We start from the raw sequence: 18,125 nt of genomic DNA, 5'->3' as shown, positions 1-18,125 counted from the left end.
TTTGTGAAGATAATGCTTATTTTTACCTGATAACATAATCATTCTCATTTTTGCTAACAGAGAGAAAAATAACCTCCTTTTGCTCAGCTAATGGTAGAAGTCCCCCCCCCATACTCCATGGAAACACACACACAGCAAATAAACCTACCTAATGTGCTTGTCACAGGTGCTGGGCTTCATTAGTGCAGAATTTATGAGAGGAAAAAACCCAATGGAATACTTTATATAGGCAGATACTTTTATTAACACAAACCTGAAGACCCATCTCAGTATTTTGTAACCCTTATAATGGGCAATTATAATTATTAGTATGAATATAAGCTTGCATAAGTTTGATAATAGATATCAAAGTTCTGAAAATACATACTCTTGAGTCAATCAGGCCCATCTATGAGATCACTGGTAAGGTGGAAAAATGAAGACTCTTACTAGGTATTAGTGAGAATAAAGAAGTGAAATAAAGAAGGTTCATCTAGACAATGAAACACACCATACAATAAGAAAACATAAGGAATATGACATTTTAAAATGGTGGCTATGCCTCTACAAGATGATGGGACAGACTTGGTAGACTTCCTATGGGAGGCCTTACCTTCTCCAAGGAACAGATGAGAAGTGGGGTGGGGAGGAAGTGGGGGGGGGAGGAGAGGAGGGAGGGGAACTGGGATTGGAATGTAAAAAGTAAATACATACATATATACATAAACAATCAGGTGGCTAGGTGTTGGTTTTGTATAGAAATCTTTGAAAACAAGTTTCAAAAGTAAAAATATTGTTAGCTCAATGTAAAAGCATTTGCTGCACAGACCTGATGACTTAAATTTGATCCTCAAATCCCAAAGTAGGAGAGAACCACATCTTAAAAGTTGTTCTTTTGGTATATGCCTAAGAGCAGAATTGCCAGGTCCTGGTCCTGTGGTAGACTAATTCCCCTTTTCCTGAGGAACGGCCATACTGATCTCCAAAATGGCTGTACAAGTTTGTACTCCCACCAGCAGTGAAGGAGTGTTCCCCTTTCTCCACATTCTCTCCAGCATAAGTTGTCATTGGTGTTTCTAATTTTAGCCATTCTGGCAGGAGTAAGATGGTATCTCAAGAGTTGTTTTGACTTGCATTTCCCTGATGGCTAAGGATGTTGAGCACTTTCTTAAGTGTCTTTCAGCCTTTTTTGATTCCTCTATTAAGAATTCTCTATTCTACATCCATGCAACAAGGACATCTGTTCAACTATGTTCATAGCAGCATTACTTGTAATAAATAGTAAGAACCTGGAAGTAACCAAGATGCCCATCAACTGAAGAACGGATAAAGAAGATGTGGCACATTTACACAATGGAATTATTATTCAGCGGGGGGGGGGGAAACAATGGAATCTTCAAATTCGCAGGCAAATGGATGGAACTTGAAGAAACCATCCTGAGTGAGGCAACCCAGTCACAAAAAGAGGAACATGGTATGTACTCACTCATAAATATATAGATTTGTATTTTAGACATAGAGCAAAAGATCACCATCCTGTAATTCACACCGCTAGAGAAACTAGGATACAAGGAGGAACCTAAGAGATTCATACAAGGTCTCTCACAGAAGGGAAAATGAACAAGATCTCCTGAGCATATTGGGAGGAGGGTCAGTGAGTAGAGAGGGAGTTAGGAGAAGAGAAGGTAGGAGAGGAGAGCATGTGGAACTAGGAAGATCAAGTCAGGGGAGGGACAGAAAAGAGCCAAAAAAAAAAAAAAAAAAAAAAAAAAAAAAGATACCATAATAGAGGGAGCCATTATAGGTTTGAAGACCAAATTGACTCTAGAGAAATGTTCAGAGACCTACAAGGGTGACCCCAACTAACAATCTGAGCAACAGTTGACAGGCTACCTTAAATGCCCTTCCCTGATGAGATTAATGACTTATCTGACATCATAGAGCCCTCATCTAGTAGCTGATGGAAAGAGAAGCAGACATCCACAGCTAAACACTGAGCCAGAAACTCCTGGAATCCAGTTGGGGAGAGGGAGGAGTGATAAGAAAATGGGGGCAAGACCAGGCTACAGAACCCATAGAGACAGCTGACCTGGCCATGGGGGAGCTAATGGACCCCCAGACTGATAGCTGGGAAACCAGCATTGGACCGACTGAGACCCTTTGAACATGGGTCTCAGTTAGAAAGCCTGTGCAGTCTAAGGGACCAGTGACAGTGGAACTAGGATACATTCCTGGTACACAAAAGGACTTTAGGAACACATTCCCCATGGAGGGATACTCCCTTAGCCTAGAGGCAGGAGGGAGGGCCTAGTCCCAACTCCAAATGATTTGACAGATTCAGATGACCCCTCCTGGAAGGTATCACCCTATGTGTGGAGTGGGGGGATGGGAAAAGGTTGGGGGGCATGGGAGGGAGAGGGAACTGGGATTGATATGTAAAATAAGAAAAATAATAATAAAAGAAAGGAAAAATAAGTTATCCTTTGACCTTCATGTTGGGGCCCATAAATATTGTTCCTCTTCATCTTGCCTCAAAGTCAGGGAATTCAAAACTGCCCTTGTAAGTTAAAAGACCTAAAGGTCTAAGGCACGGCTACTGCAGGATGTTTTGGTCTTGATAAGTGATATCTTATCTAAATAAGACTTGGGCTCAGGTGTGTTTACCCTCAAGGCAGATGACAGGTATGGTTACCAAATGTTTGGAGGATTAAGGGAAGAAAGTCTCTTTGCTCCTTATACATGATAATAGAAGTCTTCTGCTATGTCCCCCTTTTGTTTGGGGTACTTAAGAATGTGGAATAATAAACTTGGTGCCTTCAGTGTTCACTAGATTGCCCTTCTGACTCTATCCTATGTCTCTGTCTCTTTCTTAGCGTCTTTACCTGCCCTTTCTCAAGCCATACTCCCCCTCTCAGGTACAAACTGGGAAAGTCACCTGGATCCAACTGAAGGCCCACAAAGACAGGTTCCCATACCTTCACATGTTAATTGTGAAATACTTGAATACATGTACACACACAAATAAAACTTTCTAAAATTTAAATGTTATATACCCATACCCGAATGTAAAACATCTGTGTGTGTAAAATGAGGAAGATATGTGTGTATACTATGCACACAAGTGAGTCTGGAGCAAGGGTACAGGGATATTCACTCAAGCACTAGAGCTGGGGATGGAAATTGGGACAAGGTTTTAGAAATATGAAGGAACTTTACATATCCTATATCTACTTCCTTATGGTCTAAACTTTTTGTTTTTGGAAACAGTTTCTCTGTGTTAACAGTTCTGGCTGTCCTAGAACTTGCTCTGTAGACAAGGCTAGCCTTGAATTCACAAAGATATGCCTACTTCTGCTTCTCAAGTGCTGGGACTAAAGGAGTGTGTTATCAACACCTGGACTTCATGATCTAACTTAAAAAAAAAACTGTACTTGTTTTATATTTACTATACATAAACACATACACACATGTCCTCCATGCCCACATACACAAAATAGATTTCTTTTTTCTGTGAGTACAGTATCATACATAGTATCATAATTTAGAAGGACGGGTGCCTACTATTTCTAATACTAACACATAAACTGTCTTATATGAAATCACCTTATTGGTTAAATCATATGGAAGAAAGGGTTATTCATGGTTTTTCCCCTTACCATTTCTGTGGGGGAGACATGCCATAGAGAAACAGTTCTTTCTTCGGCTTCATTGTTGATAGAAACATAAGAAGGCTGGTAGACTTTGGTTGGCTCTATTACCAGAACCTAAAATAAAAGCAGATTTTTACAAAACAGCAATATACAACAGATGACCCTGCCTACTGAGGAAAGGGAAGAATTTGTACTCAACAAATACAAAGGAGCAACTATACCAAGCATGGCTCTAGGAGCCATGGCTATAGCATGGGCATATAAGTTCCCGGCTGCAGAAAGGCTTTGTTCCAACAAGGACACTCAGAATAACAAATTCACAAGGCTATCCACTGCAATCCACTGCCACACAACACTCCAAGAAGAGCATGTCAGAAGTGAACAAGTTGGGGCTTATTCAGGGAGGACAGAAAGGCCTACTTGAGAAGGTGATAGTTGAAAGAAGGAAATTCCTGTTTTTGAGAGAAATAAGGAAGCAGACAGGGTTGCCAACAAGTACCAAGTATGTACATATGCAGGTAAATGAAAAGTGAGTGATTCCAAGTAACATTAGTTAATTGGTTAAGAATATGGGAAGGCAAAAAGGAAAAAAGGGAAGGGGAGAAAAAGAGAGCATGTAAACATGTAGGTGGAGGGAGAGGAGCAGAAAAACGAATCTCTCAAACAAAGCAACAACACATTTAGTATGATAAACCTAAGTAGAGTTTACACAAGTTTCTGCTTTGTTACTGACATGCACCTATCCAGCTGGAAACATTTTAAAATTGAAACAAGATTTTAAAATGTGTTACCCAGAAACAAAATAATTCTGATAATTTTTAATAACTACATTTTGAGTCATTAATGAAATTCTTCTTAAAAGCACCCATATTCACAAAGTCTCATAGCAGAAATATGAAATGCAATTATTGAAATATAATTTCTAGAATACTTAGATATCTTACTTACAAAAATTTATGAGATGCCCATAAAACTGAAACAAAAACTAAATGAAAAGCTAAAAACAATTCTGGTTTTTCAATGAAGTTTTAAATATTAATTAGCAGCACTGGAGGCAAACCAAAGTTTAGGAAAAGACAGTCTTAAATTCCATGTACAACATTTTTTAGAACAACATCTCTTCATTTTTGCCTTACTATTTTTGAACCAGATAATTACTGTGTATGTGTAGGGGGGTGCTCTTTTAATTACTGGGGGACATTTAGCAGATTCCCTATTCCTTACACTGTATTGTCAGTAGCATCACAACTTAGACTTAGTTCTAACAACCCAAAATGTCTCCAAGTTCTGCCAAATGTCCCTTGAGTGAAAAAAAAAATACAATCAGTTGAGAGCCACTATTTGAGAGACAAGCAAAACTTTTTCCCAGAGACTAACTTATCATTTGCTGATCCCACCGAGGACTTACTATCCAAATATTATAAATTACAATTTTCTGCCTTTTCATAGGTTTTATAATTACTTAACATGAATTCCTAGCCTCTTGTTTATCTTAAAAGATTGAGAGTGAGCAGATTGCTCAATGGTAGAATTATTTGCCTAACATGTGCCAGTTCCTAGGTTTGATCCCCACAAAGGAACCACTACCCCCCCCCCACACACACGTGTAGCATATCTTACTGGAAATCTGAGTCCATTAGTAACTTCATTCGTTGCTTCAAAAATTATATCTAACCAGAAGTTAAGACGTTCCTGCCTGGGTGAATGTTCTGTAATGGGTTTCTTGAAGCGCTGAATTAACAACAAGTTCTGAACTAATGACCGCAGGTACCTGGAGGGCGGAAATCACAAACCTCATACATTTGATTCCTAAAGAAACTGAAATCAATTCTAATCCCTTTAAAAGAGGCTTCCTAAAATGAAGCCTAATGTACTTCAATCCGTATTTGTCACAAGCTCTTCATAGTCACTGAGTAACCACATAAATAATCATAAGAAATGCAAACAGCAGATAAAATCAGTCTAATAAAATTCTAAACGACAGCTTTTTACTAACACCTCAATTTTAGTACATACTATCCTTTTAAAGGAATAGCTGGCTGGGGTTCTACAGGAATAAAAGTACATTGTGGAACAACCAGGCTTTATAGCAACTGAGGAGGATGCCAACACCCTGGATGAAGGTCAAGAAAACACCCTAAATCAACACAGAGCTTACCATGGCCAGTGGACTACTGAGTGCTGCCAGCTTAGGAATATCATTTTCTTGATGTTCTTTTTCAGTTTTACTATATGCTTTATTACAAACACACACTAATATCAAGCAGCATTTTGCTCCTGAAGACACCAACTAAAAGAACTAAAAGAAGTGAAGAGGACTGACTGACAGACTAGTCTCAGGGATAGAGCATGCAAGTATACATTCTAGGTGAGAATCTATCTGTGTCTTCAAACCTGCACATAAAATCTATGAACCCTCATAGCTGTTATGTCTTATAGCTTCTGTAATGAAGACACATAAAAAGGAGGTGAAACAGCAGTTGTTACTCTGCTGTATTTAACATTTTCTTCTTGAATGAGACATTTCAGAACAGGTTCAGATATGGAGACATGAGATTACTAGGCACACATGGGACTTACCAGACTGGGGGTTTCAGTTTGAACAACCTCTCTGCTGCCTGGACAGCTTTCCCAATATCACTTGCCAACATGCTGACGGTGAAGAACTGACCTACATCCCAGTAATTGTTCATTTTCTCCAGGCTCCCTTTTCTTCCCAATAAACTGTTCAGCCGGACACCTTAAGAATTTGAATTTTGATATCATGAAAAAAAAATCTTTCTAGTTCTGCCATATTATACAAGACTTTAGGAAAAAGAAAAGTAGGCATTTTTATTTGGCTGCTGTCTCAGGTATACTATTGAAAAGTGACTGCACCTTCGTTATGAATGAATACTCACACACGCACACATACACACAGAGAGAGAAAGAGAAAGAGAGAGAGCAAACACAGAGAGAGTGAGAGAGACACTAGGCCAACCTAAAGGATATTCACCTGCAACTCTGCAACCACTTCCTGAGTTCTGGGAATACAGATGTATATCACCATACCCAGCAAACTGAGCATAATTTTTTAATGCTCAATATATAACTAAATCATAAATATCTGTAATAATAAACAACATTACCTATTTTCCTTAGTTCCATTGAAGTTTCAAACTGTTGTCCAGCAACTATCAGCAAAACTGCAAGGTTAATTCCTGAATAAAGAGATGACTGGAGTTCAAACCCTTTGCGATACCTATAATTACAGAACCACAAAATTCTTATTACATCATCTTGTTGAGAATGATATGCATAGCTAATAATACAAACTATATTTACATGAAAATACTTATTACTCTAATGTTTTATAGTCCCTCTCCTAACCTTGATGACCAGGTACATACAGCCTCAATGTTTTGAAAATGTAATAGCAACACAGTAACTTAAATTAAGAAGTTTTTAGTTTTTTATTTCTCTCCTAAAATAGTTTGATTATAAAAGCCTATTGACTAAATGAATAAGGAAATCATACAAAAACATACAAAAGAGATTTAAAGTCTATGATAATCCTGAAAAATGACCATAAGTTGATGCCTAAGTCTCATTTTAAGTTAAACTCTCAGTGTACACTGGGCATTTTTATTTTATAGAAATGGCATCAACTATGGGTTATTTCTCTACATGCCATTTTTTTGCTTACATTTTCTTTTTGCTTACAGTTTGTTTGCTTACATTATCACAACACTGAATCATTTCTTCATGTATGAGAATACTGCCTGAATCTCAGTTCCTAAATGGCTATCAATGCAAATGTGAAGGGGAGGTAAGAGGTAGGGAATTTATCATATTAGGATAGGGAATGAGATAAAAATAATTAGGTGTGCTATTTTAAAGGAAAACATTTACAGTTTCATGTTAACTCTCCTCCTCATTCTTTACTACACATAAAATGTTTATCTGTTAGCAAGTATGACAGCTATAATAAGGAAAAAGGATTTATTCAATGGAGTAGAAGCACAAACAGTTGAATACCAAGGGTTTGCAAATCAGGAACGATTTAATTTTCATTTACGTGACAAGAGAATTTAGTGACACACTAGTTTTTAAAGTGGAAAGCTATCATTTAGTCGGTTACAAGGTGGTTTTATGAACTTTGGAGAATAACACAAGTACCACCATACAGATCAGAGGACACCAAGAAAAATCACTGCTATTTATTTCACTCAACAGAAGTCCAACCTTTCACTCTTCACTGTTCTAAAGACTTAAAATTTCATATCTTACTGTATCTTCCCATTTTTTTTTCTATAACAATGAAAAGCTATACCAAAGCTAAGTGTGGTGGAGGTTCATGCCTCTCTCAATTCTCAACATTCACAAGGCTGAGGCAAGAGATTTGCAATAAACTCAATCAACATCACCTTAAATTAGAACAGGTGGGTAAAGAGAGTGTGTGTGATGTGGAATCAACAGTTGAGCTGGAGATCTCTATCCAAGTGTCCTAAGGTATGGGAGTGGCTGAGAATCCCAGAAAATGTTATGTGCATATAAATAAGGTGGCAGAAATAAAGCATATTTTTCTACTCTTTAGCTTTTGGCAGGCCACTGACTTCCCTTACCAGCAAAGCAAGATCCCCAAAGATAAGGATTCATGTCTGCTGTGTCTGCATCTTCCACCTAGAAAAGTTTCTAGTACAAAGTAAACCTTGAATAAACATCTGTTGAATAGATAGACAGACATGGGCCAGGTAGTGGTGGTATACGCCTTTAATCCCAGCACTTGGGAGGCAGAGGCAGGCAGATCTCTGTGAGTTGGAGACCAGCCTCGTCTACAAGAGCTAGTTCCAGAACAGGCTCCAAAATCACAGAGAAACCCTGTCTCAGAAAAAAAAAAATAAATAAATGAAGGACAGATAAACATGAACATCACTGGGAAGATGATGCCAATGGTGGTGAACACAATTCTGAAAAGGGCAACTGGCAGGAGTACGTGAAGCCTCATTCCTTTCTCATGAATGGGATAAGCATAAACAGCAGGCACCTGCTTCTCATGGCTTTCTTTCACATCCAGGAATCTGATCTGAACATTCCTAGACCACATATACTGCAATCATTTTCACTGTCAATCGACAGATATCCACTGAGGAAAAGACCTGGCCACTCAGCCTACATGGTTCCGTTCTATGCAGCACTATGTGTGTGCTATTTACCACTCAATGGCACTGTCTCTGCTTGCATCCTCTTCACAGCCTGAATCCAGGAAAATGTCCTTGTAGATCCTCCCACACAGGCAGAACATGTCAGGAGCTGGGTGGTCACAGCTTTGCAGAACTTGGAGCATGACCTGAAGAGCCTTCTCTCGGTCACCTGTGCTGTTCCGCCTGAAAAGTTATGAGATAATAAACACCTAATTTAAGATGTTTATGTATATGTGTATTCTTTTTCTGAAAGGGAAGATTCTTTTGAAAATGGAAAAACAAATCTTAGAGTATCAAATACTTAAATCTTAGAGTATCAAATACTTAAGAACTGTGCCAGAAAAAAAAAAAATCTCATACAAAAGTATATGCAATTCCTTTCTTGATGTTATTCTTATTTATCAGAAAAAGAAAATAGAGGAGAAAACAGTATTAAAAAGAGACTTAAGAGTCATGTCAATCAAACACAATATATAAACTACATCTAGATTCATAATCAGATAAATCTAATGATATATATATATCAATATATCTATCTATCTATCTATCTATCTATCTATCTATCTATCTATCTATCTATCTATCTATCTGGCATTGGAGAGATGGCCCAGTGGTGAAAGGAACTTGCTGCTCTTGAAGAGGATCTAGATTTTGTTCTTGGCACACATGTCAAGAAGCTTACAACCACCTACTACCCCAGTTCCAGGGGATTTAACATCCTCTTCTGGCCTCTGAACATACCATGGTGCATTTACATACAAGCAGGCAAAGCAGTCATTAATATAAAAGGAAATCTTTTAGAAAAGTAAAACTGTGAAAACACTGATATTTAGGAATGGTTATTAATTTTAGCTATGATACCATATCTATAATTGTTTCATAAAAGCATCCTTAACCTTGAAATATCTATGGGCGAAGTGTAATGTCTATGATTCGTAACAAAATCTGGTCTTTGGGTACAAGAAGGTAACAGTTTAGGTAAAATAAAATTGCTTTTTGTAAAGGTAATTAATTATTCAAGTGAATAAAGGGTACATTGAGATTAATTATAAGATGATAAGTTTTATATATCAACTTGACTTTGCTAATGGATGCCCAGACTCTTGGTAAAAATATCATTTCTGAGTGTGTGGGTAAACTTGGCATTTGAGTCAATAGATTAAAGACTCACCTTCACCAATGCTAGCTAGCACCTCTAATACATTGAGACCCAAGTAGACTCAAAAGGCCTATCTCAATCTCTCTTCCTTCTTACTTCCCTTTGAGCTATGAAATTATCCTTTCCAGCTCTTAGACACTAAAGTTGCTGGTACTAGGTTTTCAGACTTCAGGGATCACATACAATGGCACTCCTAATTCTCAGGCATTTGGACTCATTGAATTCTACTGGCTTTCCTAGGTCTCTGGGTTGCAGGCAGCCTATGATGGGGCTTCTTAGGCTCCATAAAGACATGACATAATTTTAATAATAAATATATTTACATTTCTATCCCCTGTATCCTTTTTAGACATGATCTTACTCTGTAGACCAGGCTGGTCTTTGCCTCTCTAGTGCTACCATGCCAGTCTCCGATTTCCCCATTTCCTATTGGTATGGGTCTATGAAAATCCTTGCCTATAATCACAGTATTCTCCAATTCTGAATACTTTTGAAATTTTACATAAAATTACAAGGTAGGTAAGCAACCTGACTTAACAATTGTATTTCTGGAATTTACAATATACAATTTCCCAAGAAGTTTTGAAAAGTACTTTTGTATGGCATTGCTAATAACAATTGAACTTGGAGATGGTTGCAAATGTCTGTTAACTGAATGGACAGATAAATGTATAACAACTAAGCTATGTAATACTATGCAGCCCTTAGAAAGGAACAAATGCATAATAATATAGAACAATATCCATGATGTTGTATGGAAAAATGTTAATGAAAAGTATGATGTGGTTATTTGAAATAAACACTACTTACTAACGGAAGCCTGGGAGGATACCCTTTAAATTCTTCAGAACACTCCTGTGAGGATTTCTATGAATTGGTAGTTTTTATGCTTTGTTAATAATTAGTCTAATGAATCTTAAATATTTTGTTGGGACATGCCACTCAGCCAAAGATGAACTGAAACTCCCTATGTAGCCCAGGACAGCCTTAACCTCATGGCAATCCTCCTGCCTCAGCCTCTCAAATTCTGACATTACATGTTCCAGATACTATACACCCAGCTTTATTTTAATAAATCAGTAAACAAATTATTCTTCTTTCTTGGTACTTTTATAACAGGGTTTTATGTTTTCTTTCCTAAATATATAACTCAAAAATTTACTTAATTATCTATCCAAACTAACCAGAAGACAAAGAGAGAATACCCAAATTAACAAAATCAGAAATGAAAAGGGGGACATAACAGACACTGAGGAAACTCAGAATCATCATGTCATACTTCAAAAACATGTGATTCACAAAACTGGAAAACTTTAAAGAGATGAACACTTTTCTAGATAAGTACCACATAGCAAAACTAAATCAAGAACAGATAAATGACTTAAATAAACCCATAATCCCTAAAGAATTAGAAACAGTTATAGTCTCCAAAACAAACAAACAAACAAAAAACCCAGGACCAGATGGATTCAGTATAGAATTCTACCAAATGTTCAAAGAAGATCTAAAGAAGACACAATACCAATACTCTTCAAATTATTTCACAGAAGAAACATTGCTAAACTCTTGTTTATGAGGCTACAGTTACCGTGATACCCAAACCTCACAAAGGCACAACTAAGAAAGAGAATTACAGACCAATTTCCTTTTGCATAGATGCAAAAATACTCAATAAAATACTTGCAAACTAAATACAAGAACACATCAGAAAAATTATCCACCATGACCAAGTAGGATTCATCCCAGAGATGCAGGAATGGCTTAACATATGAAAACCCATCAATTTAGTCCACTATACAAACAAACTTAAAGAAAAAGTACACATGATCATCTCTCTAGATGCTTGAAAAGCCTTCAACAAAATTTAACACCTCTTCAGTATAAAGGTCTTATAGAGAATAGGGATACAAGGAACATATCTAAACATAATAAAGACAATATACAGTCACCCAACAGCCAACATCAAACTAAATGGAGAGAAACTCAAAGCAATCCCACTGAAATCAGGAAGGTTGGCCACTCTGTCCATATCCAACAAAGCACTTGAAGTTCTAGACAGAGCAATAAGACAACAAAAGGAGGTCAAAGGGATACAAATTGGGAAAGTCAAATACTTGCCATTTGCTGATGATATGATAGTTTACATAAATGACCGTAAAAATTCTACCAGAGAACTCCTACAACTGATAAACACCTTCAGTAATGTGGCAGGATACAAGATAAAAAAAAAGTCAGTAGCCCTCCTATATACAGATGACAAATGGGCTGAGAAGAAAATCAAAGAAAGATCATCCTTTATAAAAGCCACAAATTACATAAAATATCTTGGGGCAACTCTAACCAAACAAGTGAGAGACCTGTATGATAGGAACTCCAATACTTTAAAGAAAGAAATTCAAGAACATATAAAATGGAAGGATCTCCCATGCTCTTGAGGAGCAACACAGTAAAAATGACAATCCTACCAAAAGTCATCTACAGAATCAATGCAATCCCTATCAAAATCCCAGGATAATTCTTCACAGACCTCAAAAGAACAATACTCAACTTCATATAGAAAAACAATAAACCAGGATAGCCAAAACAATCCTGTAAAAGGATAATCTGTGGGCATCACCATCCCTGACTTCAAGCTCTACTACTGAGTAATGTAATGAAAACAGCTAGTATTGGCATAAAAGCAGACAGGTGGACCAGTGGAATTTAACTGAAGACCCTAATATCATTCCACACACCTATGAACACCTAATTTTTGACAAAGAAGCTAAACATATAAAATATGGGAAAAGAAAATATATTCAACAAATGGTGCTGGTATAACTGACTGTCAACATGTAGAAGAATGCAAATAGGATCCATATATAACACCATGCACAAAATGCAAGTCCAAGTGGATCAAAGACCTCGATATAAATCCATCTACACTGAACCTCATAGGACAGAAAGTGGGAAATACACTTGAATGCATAGGCACAGGAGAGCACTTCCTAAGTAAAATACCAGTACACAGACACTGAGAGTAAAATGAATAAATGGGACCTCCTGAAACATCGAAGCTTCTGCAAAACAAAGAACATGGTCAACAAGACAAAGCAGCTTTCTATAGAATGGGAAAAGATCTTCACCAACCCCACATCTGACAGAGGGCTGATCTCCAAAATATACAAAGAACTCAATAAACTAGATGTCAAACTACCAAATCATCCAATTAAAAACTGGGGTGCAGATCTAAACAGAGAATTTTCAACAGAACAATCTCTAATGGTGGAAAGACACGTAAGGAAATGCTCACCATCCTTAGTCATCAGTGAAATACAAATCAAACCACTATGAGATTCCATCTTACACCAATCAGAATGGCTAAAATTAAAAAAAAAAAAACACCAATGTCAGCTTATGCTGGAGAGGATGTGGAGAAAGGGGAACACTCCACCATTGCTGGTGGGAATGCAAACTTGTACAGCCACTGTGGAAACCAGTATGGTAATTTCTCAGAAAATTAGGGCTCAACCTACCTCAAGACTCTGCAATACCACTGTTGGGCATATACCCAAAGAAGGCACATTCACACCACATGGACATCTGTGCAACTATTCTCATAACATTGTAATAACCAGAACCTGGAAACAACCTACATGTCCCTAAACTGAAGAATGGATAAATAAAATATTTACACAATGGAGTACTACTCAGCAGTAGGAAACAATGACATCCTAAAATTCCCAGACAAATGGACAGAACTAGAAAAAACAACAACATCAACAACAACAACAACAAAAACAAACATCCTGAGTGAGGTAACCCGAAACAAGAAAGACACATATAGGATGTACTCACTCATAAATGGATACCAGACATAAAACAAAAGATACTCAGCCTACAAGCCTACAATCCACAACCCCTGAGAAACTAGCACCCTCTTTCAGAAACAGATGAAAGCAGATGGAGAAATCTACAACCAATCATTGAGTCAAGCTCCTGGAATACAATCAAGTGAGGGAGGAGTGATAATATGAACAAAGAAGTCAAGACAACAATGGGGAAAGCCACAGAATCAGCTGACCCAAGATAGTGAGAGATCACTGATGCAGGTCTGACAAGGGAAACCTGCATAAGAATGAACTAGACTCCCTTAATATAGTGACATTGGTGTGACTGGGACAATAAATAAGGCCACTTAGAGGAGCCCATTCAATATGGAGAGATACCTTGCCCAGCCTAGACACAGGAGTATGGGGCTGGAGAGATGCCTTGGTACTGCCTCAATGAGATGATGGGACACACTTGGACTTCCTAGGGGAGACCTTACCCTCTGTGAGGAGCAGATGGGAGGTGGGGGAGGTGAAGGGAGTGGGGGGAGCAGGAGGAGAGGAGGGAGTGGGAACTAGGATTGGAACATAAAAATACATTAATAAAAAATTTAAAAACAAATACATTTTATATATTTTGTAATAAAAATTAACTTTATCATCTAAGAAGACAGAATACTACCTAAATAGTCTTTCTCAACTGGGGACCCACAGTAAAATTAAACCCTAGAGAACATTATTATATAATTTGTGAATATTTTCTAAATCCTTCCAAATATGGTACATAACTAGCCCCACTGCACACTCAGGAAAGAAATTTATTCATGTCATTCAGTGGATGCCATAGGGCATTAGGGTGTAATTATCTTGCTTGAACATAACCCATATTGAGAAGGGCTAATCTGAAGGGCTAATCTAGACACATTTGGTCTCCGTCTGGGAAACCTGTAATATTAAGCCTGTTTTATTTTCACTCTCTTTTTCCATTTTCTAACTTGGTGTTTTAAACCATTTGTGTTCCCGCTCCCTTTGTCATATAGTATCTAATTTAACCAGCCTGCAAACCAGATTGCTCTTTGTATTAGCCTACCATGATATTATTTAATTATCAGAGCTAACAGATACCAAACCAACTCAAATTTACTCAAGCATCTAGATAACTCCTCATGTCTATGCTAAGAATATGAAAAAATATTAAAACTTTAATGAGGTATAAAATTTCTATACTTGTTACTAGCTGACTTTTGAGGGTTGAAATATTCAGGATTTTGAAAAGAATATACTTAATTCACTTAAATGCTTAATTGTTGATGAGAATTCTGGTTAGGCTACTTTTTTTCTGAACTAGTTACACTAATATTTCCTTTCAGGATTTTTTTAAAAAAATATTAATTTGAACTTATCCTTGTTAAAACAAAATATCTTTTGAATATAAAAAAACAAAAATTAAGCCCCTAAAAAATGAAAAACCAAGAGATTTTTCAGCTTAAAAGCCACTTTAAGACAGGTGCTAAACAGCTAATCCCTTTAGTGGTTACTAATCTACCTTCAGATCTGCTTATAATTTTCAGATCCCAAGTATCCAGAAACAAGCTCTATAGATAAAAACACCTATGCTTATTCAGCCAGCAACATCAGTTTCTGACATTAAGGACACTTCAACATGACGAGAAAGTAGATAGTGGATCTTAACTTTATTAGACACAGCCCAGGGATCCAGTGTGCACCCTAGATCAATTAATGTGACTCTCTGGAGATGAGAGTTGGACATCCATGCCTTTTATCCTGCACATTCTGACTCAGTGTCTGCACTACTGCTAAATCTATGCAACAATACTCAGTCCTTGAGCTGTCTGATCCTTTGAGCTGCACCTGCATTTGACCTATGCATTGTGCTTGGCTACTGTGAATCTTTTTTTTTTTTTCATTCATTTGAATAGTAGAACACTGCATTCACCTGATTATCTTCTTACTTGGGCTTGATTACAACTTATATCTATCATCCTTTAACAATGGAGTATCTCCAAACACAAATACGTGGCCTTTCTCCTCTATCAAATACATTACATCTCTTCAAGATACAATCTAATTATAACCTCAGTTTTCAAACCATCTATACCAAATTTCTATTTCTGGCTCAAAATTTCCCCAAACTCCATATTTATATCTCCACCCAAGCACATCCTTTGCAAGTTTAATCCATCAATTTTAATACATCTAAAATCATTTGACCATACCATCATTAATTTCCTTTTTGCAGCTTCTTGATCTTGTTTACTGATTAGTCCAGTATTTTTGCTATTTAGGCTAAACTATAACATTAGTTATGCTTTATGGCCCCTAACACCTAATACTGCTTATTAACCAAGCAGATGCCACTGGATTTCATTTCAAACCATATTTGAAAAGTCCACTTCTCATGATTTCAACAGTTACCACCATGACCCATGCCACTGTCATTCCCCGCCTTCTCCCTTACTTCTCTGTAATGAATTCTTAACACAGAAGTCATTATCCTGCAACAATTTTATGTCAGGTAACAGCTCTAATTGGTTAAGTCTCCTGAAGCAAGCTGGCTGTGGTGGTATATGCCTGCAATCCCAGCATTCTAGAGGCTAAAGTTCCTCTTGCATTATAAATTTGAGGCCTGAGCTACACAGTGAAAACTTTGTTTCAAACAACAACTACAACATAAATTCTTTAGGGACTCTTAGCTTAGAAAAAGTATCATTTTCTAAAACGATCTTGTAGCCAGTTATTTCTCCAAACTCATCTCTTATCTATAATCCAATCATCTATTTTGCTCCAGCTGCGCAAGCCTTCTTGCTGTACTGGTCTCTCTACCTAATGTTTCCCTCTCCATGTATTTAAATGACATGACTCATGATTCCTTTCTGACCTTTTCTCCATATTTTTTTCTAATGAGTGAGGTCTTCTCTGATGAGACCACCATCCTTTCTACAACATTGTCTTGCCGGTACTGAAAACATAATAAAAGACTTTTATGGCATATGAGCATGTGAACAGTCCTTCCTGTGGTGGGAAGTTGTGATTAAGTCAATTCCAGAAACATGACCATTTCCACACTTGCTTGCCTGGTCTAAGTTGATGACTGAAAGAAAAGAGCCTCTCATAGTAAAGACAGGGAGTAAATAAGCTTTTTTTTTCTTTCTCAAAACAGTATAAGATGATAGGAGAGAATGCAATTTAGGATAATCCCTAAGCAAATCAAAATCACTCACCCTAACAATTCTGTTGCTCTATCTCTACCCACTAAATTTAGTCTAGAAATTCACAAAAAGAGAAGATCAGAGACCAAAAGCTATCACATGTATTAATCACAGCACTTGGATTCCAGACCCTGAAAGAAGTGAACCTAAAGATATCAGAAATGGCAGTCCCTAGCTCTTTTTGTACAAATATTGACAAGACAAAAAAGGAAGCAGAGGGACAGGAGGTTGGAGGTTGGGCTAATAACAGATGAAGTGAATCAAATTAAAAATGCAACCCACAGTCACCCAGCAAATCTCCAGAACTATTTATAAAAAAGCCATAAATGCTTAATCACCAGGCTTAGGCAAGGCTTCCAATATTCACAGTAATAAATAAAATAAAATAAAATCACACTTCTGACTCAGGTCTTTTTAATATGATATGTGGAGTACAGTAAAATTGTGAGATGTGCAGAGAAGCAGAAAAATGCTATCTAATAATTGAGATACAACATAATCAAATATCAAATATACTGACCCAGAGATGACTTTACAGAAAGTTTAAAAAAAAACTTGGGAGAGGTGTGCATGATCTAAGCATTTGAAAGGCTGAGGCAAGAGGAATACAATGAGTTTCAGGCTAGCCTGAACAACATTAAGACCCCATCACAAAAAAAAAAAAAATCTACTGCACACTTAGGAAGCAGAGGAAGGTGGATCTCTGAGTTCAAGGCCAGCCTAGTCTTCAAACTAAGTTCCAGGACAGACAGAAAGAACTGCTACACAAAGAGACCCTGACTTGAAAAAACAAGCGAACAAACAAAAACCTACTCCAAACAGGAATTTGAAATCAGTTATTAACACACTGCCTCTATAAATGTATATGGTGGGGGTAGAGAAAGGGAATAAAGAGAAGGAATTAAGGAATAAGGGAGAGAATGGAAAGAAATGAAAACTCTAGAACCCAAGAACAAGTGGAAAAAATTAAAAAAGAAAATCACTGAATGGGCATATACAAATTCTGACACTACAAAAACAAAACAAAACAAGCAAAAACATGGAACTGGGGAACTAGATCAATCAAAAATACACAAATGGGGGCTGGACAGTGGGGAAAGTGACTAGAAAGGGGG

General features: G+C 37.2%; 1 protein-coding gene across 1 annotated transcript in view; it reads right to left on the bottom strand.

The window, feature by feature from the left end:
• The window catches only part of Map3k15 (mitogen-activated protein kinase kinase kinase 15), a 125,299-nt gene that overhangs the window by 33,957 nt on the left and 73,217 nt on the right, over window positions 1–18,125 (bottom strand). Inside the window, exons 7-11 of the mRNA XM_051178892.1 lie at window positions 8,825–8,995; window positions 6,758–6,870; window positions 6,210–6,369; window positions 5,250–5,400; window positions 3,636–3,743 (exon numbers count right to left, since the gene is read on the bottom strand). Of these exons, the coding sequence (XP_051034849.1) occupies window positions 3,636–3,743; window positions 5,250–5,400; window positions 6,210–6,369; window positions 6,758–6,870; window positions 8,825–8,995 (703 nt within the window). The remainder of the gene's footprint in view (window positions 1–3,635; window positions 3,744–5,249; window positions 5,401–6,209; window positions 6,370–6,757; window positions 6,871–8,824; window positions 8,996–18,125) is intronic.

Source organism: Phodopus roborovskii, unplaced genomic scaffold (genome assembly GCF_943737965.1).
Source record: "Phodopus roborovskii unplaced genomic scaffold, PHOROB, whole genome shotgun sequence".
NCBI classification, from domain to species: domain Eukaryota; kingdom Metazoa; phylum Chordata; class Mammalia; order Rodentia; family Cricetidae; genus Phodopus; species Phodopus roborovskii.
Note: the sequence above shows the minus strand (reverse complement) of the source record. Positions and strands in the feature narration are given on the sequence as shown.